Source organism: Amblyraja radiata, chromosome 11 (genome assembly GCF_010909765.2).
Source record: "Amblyraja radiata isolate CabotCenter1 chromosome 11, sAmbRad1.1.pri, whole genome shotgun sequence".
NCBI classification, from domain to species: Eukaryota; Metazoa; Chordata; class Chondrichthyes; order Rajiformes; family Rajidae; genus Amblyraja; species Amblyraja radiata.
This window is the reverse complement of record NC_045966.1, coordinates 41,026,837-41,039,916: the sequence shown is the minus strand read 5'-3', so window position 1 is coordinate 41,039,916 and position 13,080 is coordinate 41,026,837. Positions and strand designations below refer to the sequence as shown.

General features: G+C 43.3%; 2 protein-coding genes across 2 annotated transcripts in view; both read right to left on the bottom strand.

Moving 5' to 3' along the window:
- Positions 1-1,351: 1,351 nt before the first annotated feature.
- On the bottom strand, positions 1,352-3,610 carry LOC116978397 (protocadherin alpha-C2-like). The gene is made up of 3 exons (XM_033029516.1): positions 3,497-3,610; positions 2,601-3,342; positions 1,352-2,466 (listed from the first exon to the last, which is right to left on the bottom strand). The coding sequence occupies exons 1-3, from the start codon at positions 3,608-3,610 to the stop codon at positions 1,352-1,354; spliced, it is 1,971 nt and encodes a 656-aa protein (XP_032885407.1).
- A 4,657-nt stretch (positions 3,611-8,267) lies between these two features.
- LOC116978396 overlaps positions 8,268-13,080 on the bottom strand; it is a 36,898-nt gene continuing 32,085 nt past the window's right edge. The window contains 1 exon segment of the mRNA XM_033029515.1: positions 8,268-10,842. Within this exon segment, the coding sequence (XP_032885406.1) occupies positions 8,449-10,842 (2,394 nt within the window). The 3' untranslated portion in view covers positions 8,268-8,448.

Sequence of the window (13,080 nt, the reverse complement as noted above, 5' to 3'; positions counted from 1 at the left end):
GATGTCCTGTTATGGCTGAACAAATCATTGCTTTGGCCGCATTTGAAGTATTGTGCACAGTTCTGGTCTGAACGCCATTGGTAGGCGAGCTGGAACTCCTGATTGCAACATTTTCAATTACATTCCCATTCCAATACAGTCTCTCTGTCCTCAGTTTACTCCATACTCAGAGGGAGGACATATACAAACTGAAATACCAGCATCGCATATTCCGCTTGTGTGGCCTACAATCCAAAGGCATGAACATGCATTGTTCCAATTGTAGATTACCGCCCACCCACCCCCTTCTTCTGCTGATCGACACGGGTCCTCACACTCACATCCTCCTCTACCCGTCGTACTGTTTCGCATGAGCCTTGCCTGCCCATACTTCTATAGTTTCTTTCGTACATTTCCTTTTTATCGGATTCCATCATCTCGTTCTTCTTTTTCACATGTTAACTCCCGCCTATGTGACCATCTCCATCCGTTGTTTTCCATCTGCCAGCCAAGTTTTCCTTGCCTGGATTCCACTTGCCAGCACTTGCCTCACCATTTCCATTTACCTCTTTCTACCAGCTAATACTCCCCTAGTCCGGATTGGAGGTGCGGGGCATCCTGAAACGTTATCTATCCATATCCCAGCTCACTTCGTGGTCCACCTGTTTCCCGGTGAGTTTCCCGCCAACTCATTTTATCTTACACAATATTTCAGCTTTCGCATCTTGTGTTTCTCATTCACTTTATATTTTCATTTCCGTCTACTAAGTTTGTTATTTAGTTATTTGCTCTGTACCTATCAGCACTTCATATGGAATATGCTGACGTCGAATTTTTTTATCGTATTTTTTACTTTAGGCAAGTAAATGGATTTAGCATCTTAATGTGATTGATCCAGCAGCAATGTATATCTGTACGTCGTTCAATAATAGGCAATATGATTTCTTCTGAGTTGACAGATACCTCTCAGACGATGGGCTTTATTTGCTAAAAGTTATATATTCTTTACCATTACAACAAATGCACAATTTAAAGGAAATCGAAAACATGCACAACATTTTCTTAAATATTTCACTCACGAGTTATTCATATGCTTCGAGAGTAAAATGACTCCAAATCTCTGGAACTCCCTGCCACAGAGGGTAGTCGAGGCCAGTTCATTGGCTATATTTAAGAGGGAGTTAGATGTGGCCCTTGTGGCTAAGGGGATCAGAGGGTATGGAGAGAAGGCAGGTACGGGATACTGAGTTGGATGATCAGCCATGATCATATTGAATGGCGGTGCAGGCTCGAAGGGCCGAATGGCCTACTCCTGCACCTAGTTTCTATGTTTCTATGTTTCTATAAGATGCGTCTTCCTTGAGCATACTCATCAATAGGCCTGAGACGTGGGAGCGCCGCATGGCTTCAAGAAGAGAAAATCACTATTCGCTGACTCTGGAGACAGGCAGACCGAGTATTGATGCGGTTCCGGCACGCGGACAACCCGGCCTGTCCTGGGATAGCGTAAAGTTTCCTCTATGGCAGGTCTTCCATTAAACGTATCGTGCAACTCTCCACCATTGTAACAATAACTGGGGGTGTTATACTCTTGGATAATACTTCTGTCCTGTTTACACTTGATGCCAATCAACAGAACGATGATCAGAAGAAACACAACGGAAGTGTAGCTGAAAATTATGATAAAGTAAACATTTGGATCAGAGAAATATACTGGATTCGTCACCAATGTACTGCTTTCGGTGATTCCTTCAGTGCTGTTCTCGAAAACTCGAATGTTCATTGTAACTGTGCTGGACAGGCTTGGCTGCCCATTGTCCCTGACCAAGATGACTAGAGTTTGTACAGCAGTGTCGGACTGGAAAATATTGCGCGCTGTTCTAACATCTCCGGAACGTTGTCCAACGTTGTACAAACCGGGGTCGGTAGATTTCACTATCTGAAAAAAGAGCTGTGCGTTCTGACCAGAATCTGCATCCGTTGCCATTATCTTGCTGACCAAGTACCCTTGACCCGCTGACCGGGGTACGGTATCCACTGCTGACGAGCCACTTTGTTCTGAAGGTGAAACTATTACCGGCGCGTTGTCATTTTGATCCAGGATGATCACGTTCACCATGGCGCTGCTACTCAACGGAGGCACCCCGGCGTCACGGGCTTGAACATGGATCTGGAAGTTTTTTAGTTCCTCGTAATCAAAGGAACGCAGTGCGTAAATGGTTCCGTTAATTGAATTGATAGTGAGGTAAGTGGATATTGGCACGTTTTGGATATGGTTATCGAGAAAGGAGTAGCAAATATAGGTATTTTGATCCAGATCAGGATCTGTTGCGGTTACTGTGGAAACGGACGCACCCGGAGCGTTATTCTCCATTATATATATGTTGTAGGATGACTCTGCGAATTGTGGTTCGTTATCGTTAACGTCCGAAATTGCAATCTGGATGGGTTTCTTTGATGAGAGTGCCGGCGACCCCAAGTCCCAGGCTGAAATAAGAATGTTATACTCAGCGATGGCTTCACGGTCCAACGTTTCACTCGTGGGGGTAATTTATAGTTGTTCGATACCTTTTGCAGTCGAAATGGGACGTTCTTTTGTCTTAACTCGCAACGTACTTGACCGTTCGCTCCAGAATCACGACCCATCACATTAATCAGACATATGAAACTTCCTGGTGGCGCATTTTCCGGGATTTTGTTGCAAGGTGATGTTACCTTTATCTCAGGTGCGTTGTCGTTCGCATCAGTGACTTTGATCAGTACTTTGGAGTGTCCTGTCATTGCAGGGGAACCGTGGTCCTGGGCTCGAATATCCAGAGAATAGCTGTTTACTTGTTCAAAATCGTGAAGCCCTTTGACTTGAAGCTCCCCAGTAACTGGGTCTAAACTGAATAATTTTCGCGCTCTTATCAAAGAAATATCACTAAAACAATATGTCAGCTCCGAATTCAGTCCTTCGTCCAAATCATTTGCTTTGACTTCCAGCACCAACGTACCCCGCGACGCATTCTCACTTACGCTGCCTCTGTAAATATCATGATCGAACACAGGTGGATTATCGTTGTTGTCCAATACAGTAATGAGAATCTGAGCTGTGGCTGATCTCTGAGGGGTTCCACCATCAGTCGCCGCAAGCAAGAGTTGAAATGATGATTGCTGCTCTCGGTCCAAAGATTTCCCTAACAGCATGTCGGCAATTATAATACCGTCTTCGGTTTTCTGTGTTCTTAGACTAAAGTGCTCACTGGAACTGATTGTATAAGCGGCCACGGTATTTGTACCAATGTCGGGATCATCCGCGCCCTCAAGTCGGAAACCTACACCGGGTGCACTAGCTTCCGATATCTGCAAGACAATGCTGCTCTGCGGGAAAGTGGGGGAATTGTCATTTACATCAAGAATCTCCAAAACCTCCAAGTATTGTTTCGAAATATACAGTGCATTTATCATTCTGTGCACAAATACGTTCCCGGTCGATTTTTTCACGAACAGACATGATTCCATTGTCCAAACTGACCTCCATGCACCGCCCTCCTTCATCAGAGTTCAGTCGGAATTTGCGAGCTGACAATTGCCGTACGTTCAGGCCCAAATCCACAGCGATATTCCCAACAAACGCGCCTTGCTCCATTTCCTCGGGAATAGAATAACGAATTTGCCCGGAGATTGGACCCGGTGCACATATCACAAACATGCAAGCAAATGCTGTGAGGGCAAACATCCGTATGTGCGCCATTATACCGCGATCTGTCAAAGTCCAACACAGGGCCTCTCCTCGAGTAATCCGTGCAAATCGTCAAACCACGAAATAAATATTCACATATATTCCCAATACCGAATCGAAACAGACGGGAAATCTATCCTCCTCTGCCTGTTTCGTCAATCAAAACGCAGGCACTGCTCGCCTCTCTAAACGCGTCTGACGTTTTTATTCTGGGATATGGGCGGGACAATGGATCTATCTGTGTACTGGAGCTTCTCATTGGTACAGAGCGACACGACCAGTTCTTTTCAGCAACTGCAGCTACAATTCTTAAAGCTGTACTGCTCTCCTATATATTTAATGATGTGCAACCGTAAACCGCCCTCTTTAAAAAGAAGCTTGAAGAAGGAATTTTCTTCCATTTAACTTCGAAAGTCGAGAGGGGGGTGTTCGTGAATATAATATTTTCAATTGGCCGGTTGTTGAACCAACTTCCTGTTTAAAGTGATTGTTGTAGAAATACATCGTCACGCCCAGGTCAAGCCAGGTTTATTGACACGTGCATGCATCGGCAAGCAGAGGCACTGCTGCAATGTAAATCTTGCTTGCAGCAGCTTCAGAAGCACATAACACAGCAGACCCGGACAGATATTGTAGGAAACATGGAAAATAGGTGTCGGTGTGAGGTTTTGCGCAGGAATTTAGGTGGATTTTTGTTTCTTATTTAACTTGAGATTTTCTGTTTCGATTTTCTGTAGTTTTTTCATTGGTTTTGTTAATGCAATTTGCAACTAAATGACCGAATTACCAACTAATCCGTGGATTTGTTCTCATTTAAAATGAGCCCCAGTTAACACTAATCTCTTGGTACTACACTTAACGTGTAAAATGGCTTTTTCAGTGAACGTTAACAAGGTGTCCCAAAGTACTTGTAATGTTTTTTGGCAATTGGAGTTTCATTTCTGCTGCTGGAGTTTGCAGTGAATGTTGAACGCCATACATGACCCAGGCAAAGTTTGAATGGGACACGTTTTCATGACGTAGAGGATATAATTTACGTCTTCTTTAATTAAACGGAATGCATTGGTCATGTTCGTCATTGGTTGAAAATGTTCTGAATATATCTGATGCCACACTTGGTTAACTGGATGTCAATTGCACGTCATTCTCAAGTTAGCGCTGGGATTCACCTTTCATATTCCATTGCCAAACAAAGGTTTGTCGTGACTGAACCTCACGAAACTAGCAAAAAAATTCTAATACCAATAAAATTAATATCAACCGAATAATTGTAATAAAATCTGAAAAAAAATCCAAATCATCGCGAAACACTACAGGTGAGATTAGGGATAATTCCTTCCACCAAACAAGAAGCATGCTGCTATCGCTATATGGCAATTGAATGACAAGCAGTCAGCTGTGGAACAACAACTGAAAATGCTGAATTCACTCATCGATTCAGATATCATCCGAGGAAAGAAATACAATCAACGCTTCTGACCGTGGATCGTCTATCTGTGAAACTATGAAATATAAGTTCTTTTTCAATAACAGCGAGTATGGGAATTAAATGAGAAAAAAATAGAAATCTTTCTCAGAGGCAAGACCAAATAAATGTATATCCTGTAATCACCTCAATATAAGTGATCGGGGACAAATTATGCTTCATTGTTTCTGTGGTGTATGGCGAATAGCAAGGGAATGGGACATGTTCAGCTCATTGAACAGCTGTGGATTTTGGATGAAAGCAATTTGTTCTTTAAAAATGAGAAGAGTGGCAGACAGGGTCGTGTAGAATGCATATGGCAAGGCTGCCTCCCTCGGCAGCGGTACTGATTGTAAGAGTTGAGGTCTATTGTAGTTGAATAAAACATTGCTTGGGCTGGATTTGAATTATTGTGTGCACGTTATTGTGGTAAGAACAATATGTAAGTGATTAGGTTAAGCCAGAGTGGGATCAGGCCACACTCCAAACAACGTTGCCAGGATGGGAGGGTTATGTCATGAGGGGAGATTGTATAGGCCAGAACTGTATTCCCTGGATAGAACACAGCTGAGCGATGCTATGACCCAAACACGAACGGCACGGATACGGTAGATGGCCAATAGACATATCCAAATGTAAGGCACCCCAAAACTAGACGATGGGTTTTAGGATCATAAGGAGTACTTTTAAAGTCGAGCGGATGGCTACTCATTTCAGAACAAGGGAATATCGCATGTGGATTGAGATGACAGTTCAGGTGGTGGAAACGGGAACAGGTAAGTATGTAAGAAGGAACTGCAGATGCGGGTTTAAACCGAAGATAGAGACCAAAACATGGAATAACGCAGAGAGACAGGCAACATCTCTGGAGATAAGAATGGGTGGCGTTTCGTGTCGAGATCCCTTTTCAGACGTGTTAGAGACAAGGGAAACTAGAGCGGTAGACGATGATGTAGAGAGATGAAGAACAAAAAATGAAAGATTTGGAAAAGAGTAACGATCATAAAGGCAACAGGCCATTGTCCGCTGTTTGATGTGTGAAAACGAGAAGCTTGTGCGACTTGGGTGGGGAGGAATAGAGAGAGAGGGAATGCCGGCGTTACTTGAAGTTAGATAAATCAATATTCATACCACTGTGCTGTAAGCTGCCCAAGCAAGATATGAGATGATACTCTGCCAATTTACGTTTAGCCTCCCTCTGACAACGGAGGAGACTTGGGACAGTAAGGTCTGTGTCCGAAAGGGAAGGAGAATTAAAGTGTTTAGCAAGCGGGCGATCATGTAGGTTCAGGCGGACTGAGCGAAGGTGTTCAGCGAAACGATCGCCCAGCACCCATTCCTTCTCTCCAGAGATGATGCCTGACCCGATGAGTTACTCCAGTTTTTTGTGTCTATTTCAGCTAAGTATGTAAACGGTACTTAATGGGAATGTGAATATGTAGGGAATTGATGGATACGGAATTCATGCAAGGGTGGAATTAATACAGCTAAACATGATGGTCGGCGTATATGCGATGTAACGAATGTTTCTATGTATGACCAACACCTCGGCACACAAGAGTGCAAGGTTAAACCGAAATGATAATATACAACAGTGGCTTGTCCATATGGAAGATGAGACCCTATTTTTCAAACGTGCGCCTTTGCGTTACCCTTGTTCTAACCGTGCTGGAAATCAGGGGGGGGGGGGGGGGGGGAGATTAGCTAGCGTGAAATTGTGAATGAAAATTTTAAAAAAACGGGGGGGGAAACGGCTTAATTCCTGCAGATTATACCCACGTGTGCTACAATGTAATGGTACAACCATCTTTCAGTGTCTCCAAAACAGCGTTACCACAGTGGGAAGACCAAAGACTTACATTATATTGGCGGAAGAGCAAGCAGATCATTGCTTCACCGGGAAGAATTTGGCGTCCTGTACGCTGGAAGTAAAAAGGGAATTGGTAAAAGAACGAAAGTTACACGTTTTGTGGTTTCATTGGAAACTGCCAAAGGATGGCGAGTGGCCGGTAAGGTCGGATGACTAGGATAGGGACTGATGGATGAGTGATACTTTTGAACTGCTAAACAGGCAGGGAAGGGGAATCTGTACATAGTGACGGAATTTTGTTTAAATTGAGGTAATTTGTATTGAATGTGACCGTTTGTGAGTGGAAGATAACACATGGGGAAACCATGTTCTTGTTCCATCCAGAGGGGCCGGGTAGTGAGATGTTGGGAACCGATCCCTTCCTGATTACTGGGCGTGTTTGTAGTAGCTTACATAGAGCAAAAACACAATTTGAACCGCACGGTTACACCTGCTAATACTTTCGCTCGTTTTTCTCCTCCCTTTCAGACACAATACATTTATTCCATTAATACTCCCCTGTTCAATTAAATCCAAACTAAAGTGGTTTTATTTGTTCCTAAGCACGCCAAACTGCCCGTTGCTCAACATAGAATGCTGCTGTTCCCCGCATGTGCAGCCCAACGTGCGCTGTGTTTCCAGTCCCTCTTCCCGTGCTCTCCACCATTTTAATAACTTACTCTTTTTTTGCCAATCCTATTTTTTACAATGGATGACGTCGCTTTGCATTTTTATTCCGCATCCGGATGACATCATGGCTTTCTGATTCATCTACAAATGGAGACTCAGCCTGTGCTATCCTCCACAAGAAGCAACTCCCAAAAATCCCCTCCTCACCTGGACCCAACTACCACTTGATATAGTTTGCTCTAAGCCTTCCTCGGCCATTTCTAACAACAATGCAACTTTCCTGTGGTCATGATGGGATCGACACCAAACGTCATCTGCCTGTTTCTCTCCACGGGTGCTACCTAACTCACTGAGTTCCTCCAGTCAATCGTGCTCATAATTTCAACTTCTTTCATTAATTTCATATAAATGAGCTTAATTATTTCCTTCATATGTTGATTATTATTAAAGTTCCAGTAAATAAACTCTTCAACGCAACTTTCGCAAGTTAGCACTTCAGCTAAGTAAGTGGTTCCAGGTACCCAGATCATTTATGATTGAATAAATGGCAACACGTTTGTGCACATTATCCAGTGGCAAGCAGAAGGACTGCCTTCAGAAATGAAATTAGCAATTTCAAGATGTTTTCATTCCAGTTTTATTTTTTTCAATTACAACCGTACTCCCATTTAAGCGACAGAGAAAAAAAATGCAACAAGGGTAAGTTTTCTAAACAATGCACTCGCACTGATTCACATCCTCCAGCAGCAATAAAATGGCCGCATATAAATTGGCATTCTTCAATTTACGTACCATTGTTATTCAGCTTTGGGCTTGAGAGGTGGGAGCGTCGCGTGGCTTCAGGAAGAGAAAATCGCTTTTCGCTGATTCTGGAGACAGGCAGACTGAGTATTGATTCAGTTCTGCCCCCCGGACTACCCGGCCCGTCCCAGGATAACACAATGTTTCCTCCATCGCTGGTCTTCCATTAAACGTGCCGTGCGAAACCCCATGATTGTAACAATAACTAGGGGTGTTATACTCTTGGATAATATTTATGTCCTGTTTACACTTGATGCCAATCAACAGAATGATGATCAGAAGAAATACCACGGAAGTGCAATTGAAAATGACGATTAAATAAACGTTTGGATCAGAGAAATATTCTGGCGTCTTCACCAAGGTACTGCTTTCGCTGATTCCTTCACTGCTGTTTCCCAAAACTCTAATGTTCATTGTAATTGTGCTTGACAGTCTTGGCTGTCCATTGTCCTTAACCAAGATGACTAGAGTTTGTAAAGCAGTATCTGACTGGAAAATATTGCGTGCTGTTCGGACTTCTCCGGAATGTTGCTCAACGTTGTACAAACCGGGGTCGGTAGATCTCACTATCTGATAAAAGAGCCGTGCGTTCTGACCAGAATCTGCATCAGTTGCCATTATCTTGCTGACCAAGTACCCTTGACCGGCTGACCGGGGTACGGTATCCATTGCCGCCGATTCACTCAGTTCTGAAGGTGAAAAGATTACCGGCGCGTTGTCATTTTGATCCAGGATGATCACATTCACCGTGACGCTGCTGCTCAACGGAGGCACCCCGGCGTCACGGGCCTGTACATGGATCTGGAAGTTCTTGAGTTCCTCATAGTCAAAGAAACGCAGCGCGTAAATAGTACCGTTGATTGAATTAATGGAGAGGTAAGTGGATACTGGCATGTTTTGGATATGATTATCGAGAAAGGAGTAGGAAAGGTAGGAATTTTGATCCAGATCGTGATCTGTTGCAGTTACTGTGAAAATGGATACACCCGGACCGTTATTCTCCATTACATATACGTTGTAGGATGACTCCGCGAATTGCGGTGCGTTGTCATTTACGTCCGAAATGGCAATCTGGATGGTTTTAATTGATGATAGTGAAGGCGACCCCAAGTCCCAGGCTGAAATAACAATGTTATACTCAGAGATCGCTTCACGGTCCAACGTTTCCCTGGTGACTAATTTATAGTGGTTCGATGTCTTTTGCAGTCGAAATGGGACGTTCTTTTGTATCTCGCAACGCACTTGGCCGTTCGCTGCGGAATCGCGATCGATCACATAAATCTGGGATATGAAACTTCCTGGTGGAGTATTTTCCTGGATTGTGTTGGAAGCTGATGTTACCTTTATCTCGGGTGCATTGTCGTTCACGTCAATGACTTTGATCAATATTTTGGAGTGTCCTGTCATTGCAGGGGAACCGTGGTCCTGGGCTCGAATATCGAGAGAATAGGTGTTTACTTCCTCAAAATCGAAAGGCCCTTGAACTCGAATCTCCCCAGTGCGTGGATCCAACCTGAATACATGTTGCACTGCTCGCAAAGCAACATCATTGAAACGATATGTCAGCTCCGCATTCATTCCTTCGTCCAAATCATTTGCTTGGACTTTCAGCACCAACGTACCCCGCGACGCATTCTCGCTTACGCTGCTTCTGTAAATATCATGGTCGAACACAGGTGGATTATCGTTCTGGTCGAATACCGTAATCAGAACCTGTGTCGTAGCTGATCTCTGAGGGGTCCCACCGTCAAACGCAGTAAGCATGAGTTGAAATGATGATTGCATCTCTCGGTCCAAAGATTTCTCTAACATCAATTCGGCAATTATAATACCGTCTTCGGATTTCTGTGTTTCTAGACTAAAGTGCTCATTGGAACTGATTGTATAGGCGGCCACAGTATTTGTACCAATGTCGGGATCATCCGCGCCCTCGAGTCGGAAACGTATCCCGGATACACTGGCTTCCGATATCTGTAAGGCAATGCTGCTTTGCGGAAAAGTGGGGGAATTGTCATTTACATCAAGAATCTCCAATTCGCCGTCAGACACCTCAAACGGATTTTCCAGTATTGTTTCGAAACGTATAGTACATTGATCATTCTGTCCACAAATACGTTCCCGGTCGATTCTTTCACGAATAGACATGATTACATTGTCCAAACTAACCTTCATGTATCGCCCTCCGTCATCGGAGCTCAGCCGGAATTTGCGAGCTGACAATCGCCGTACGCTCAGGCCCAAATCCACAGCGATATTCCCAACAAATGCCCCTTGCTCCATTTCCTCGGGAATAGAATAACGAATTTGCCCGGAGATTAGTCCCGGTGCACAAATCGCAAATATGCAAGCAAACGCAGTGAAGGCAAACCTCGGTAGGTACGCCATGTTCCGTGATCAGTCAAAGTCCAATTCTAGGTCTTTCTCCGTGTAAATAGTCCAAGCACAATAAAATAATTCATATATATTCCCTATACCGAATCGAAACAGATGGGATATCTATCCTCCTCAGCCTTTTTCGGCAATCGAAACGCAGGCACTCCTCGCCTTTCTCGTCTGGTCTGACGTCTTTATTCTGGGATGTGGGCGGGACAATGGATCCATCTGTGTACTTGAGCTTTTCATTGGAAGACAGCGACACGACCAGTTCTTTTCCACAACTGCAGCTACAATTCTTAAAGCTGTACTGCTCTCCTACTCATTTCATGGGGTACAACCATAAAACGCCCTCTTTGAAAAGAAGCTTGAAGAATGTGTTTTTTTTTCATTTAATGTCGAAAATCACATCAGGCACGTCGGAAGTGGGTTATCCTCAGGACGTAAACATGTTTTGTCGGTTCAGTCAAAAGTCCACAACGAATAAATAAATGGCATCGTTGTTTTTATGATGCGACATATCATATCGGATATACAGTATTTGCTTACACATGTTTGACCACTTACAATCACACCTTAGGGTAGTAAGAAAATATAAGAAGATAGCACAAAAAGCTAGAGTAACTCACCGGGACGGGCAGCATTTCTATTCATATAACACTACATAATTTCCCTTCTTTGATAAGATAATTTCATTATCACTTTCCAAATTTTGAAAAAGGTGTTCGTGAACATAATACTTTAAATTGACCGATTGTTGAACCAACTTCCTGTTTAAAGTTATTGCTGGAGAAAGGCATCGTCACGTCCAATAAAAGCCGAGTTTATTGACTTGTGCATGCATAGGCGGCAGAGGTACGGCTGCAATGTAAAGCTTGCATGCAGCAGCTAAACAAGCACATAACTTGCTTGTTGTTGGAAACATCCATGGAAATTTTGTGAATTTTTGAATTCTTATTTAACATGAGATTCTCTTTTTCTTTTTTCTTTTTTTCATGATTGGATGTGTTACTGCAATTTGCAACTAAATTACTGAATTGCCCATTAATCTGCAGATTTGTTCTCATTTTTTGCCAATCCTCATTTTTACAATAGACAACGTCGCTTTGCATTTTCATTCCGCATCAGGATGACATCAGGGCATTCTCGTTCATCTACAAATGGAGACTCAACCAGTTCTCCTCAACCTGTGCTATCCTCCACAAGAACCAACTGCGAAAAATCCCCTCCTCACCTGGATCCAACTACCACTTGATACTGTTTGCTCTAAGCCTTCTCTATGCAGAACGGACCTCTCCACCAATCATGACGGGCTCGACACCAAACGTCATCTGTCTGTTTCTCTCCACATGTGCTGCCAGACTCTCTGAGTTCCTCTAGCCAGTCGTCCTCACAATTTCAGCATCAGGCATGAGTTGTGTTGCAAAAAATGGGCTTAATTATTTCCTTCGCCTGTTGATTATTATTATATGTATATTTTGTGGCACGATCTATCAACAATTCTTCTAGAATACATGGGTACCCAATCATTAAACTCTTCAACGCAACTTTCGCATATTAGTACTTTCATCCACGTAAATGGATCCAGGTACCCAAACCGTTACGTAATAGGTTAAATGGCAACGCGTTTGTGCGCATTATCCAGTGATAAACAGAAGGACTGCCTTCAGAAATAAAACATGCAATTTCAAGATGTTTTCATTCCAGTTGCAGGACATTTTACTTTTTCAATTACAACCGTACTCCCATTTAAGCGATAGAGAAAAACGTGCAACAAGGGTAAGTTTTCTAAATATTTCACTCGCACTGTTTCACATGGCCCGGCAGAAATAAAATGGCCGCATACAAAATTGGCATTCTTCAATCTACGTATCAGCATAATTTAACATTGACCTTGAGAGGTGGCAACACCACATGGCTTCAGTAAGAGAAAAATCGTTTTTCGCTGACTGGAGACAGACTTACCGAGTATTGATTCAGATCTGGCCCGCGGACTGCCCGCTCTGTCCAAGGATAGCGTAACATTTCCTCCATCGCAGATCTTCCATTAAACGTGCCGTGCGAAACCCCACGATTGTAACAGTAACTAGGGGAGTAATACACTTGGATAATATTTCTGTCCTGTTTACACTTGAAGCCAATCAATAGAATGATGATCAGAAGACAGACCACGAAAGTGCAACGGAAAATGACAATTAAATGACCGTTTGGATCAGAGAAATATTCTTAATTCATCACCAAGGTACTGCTTTCGCTGAT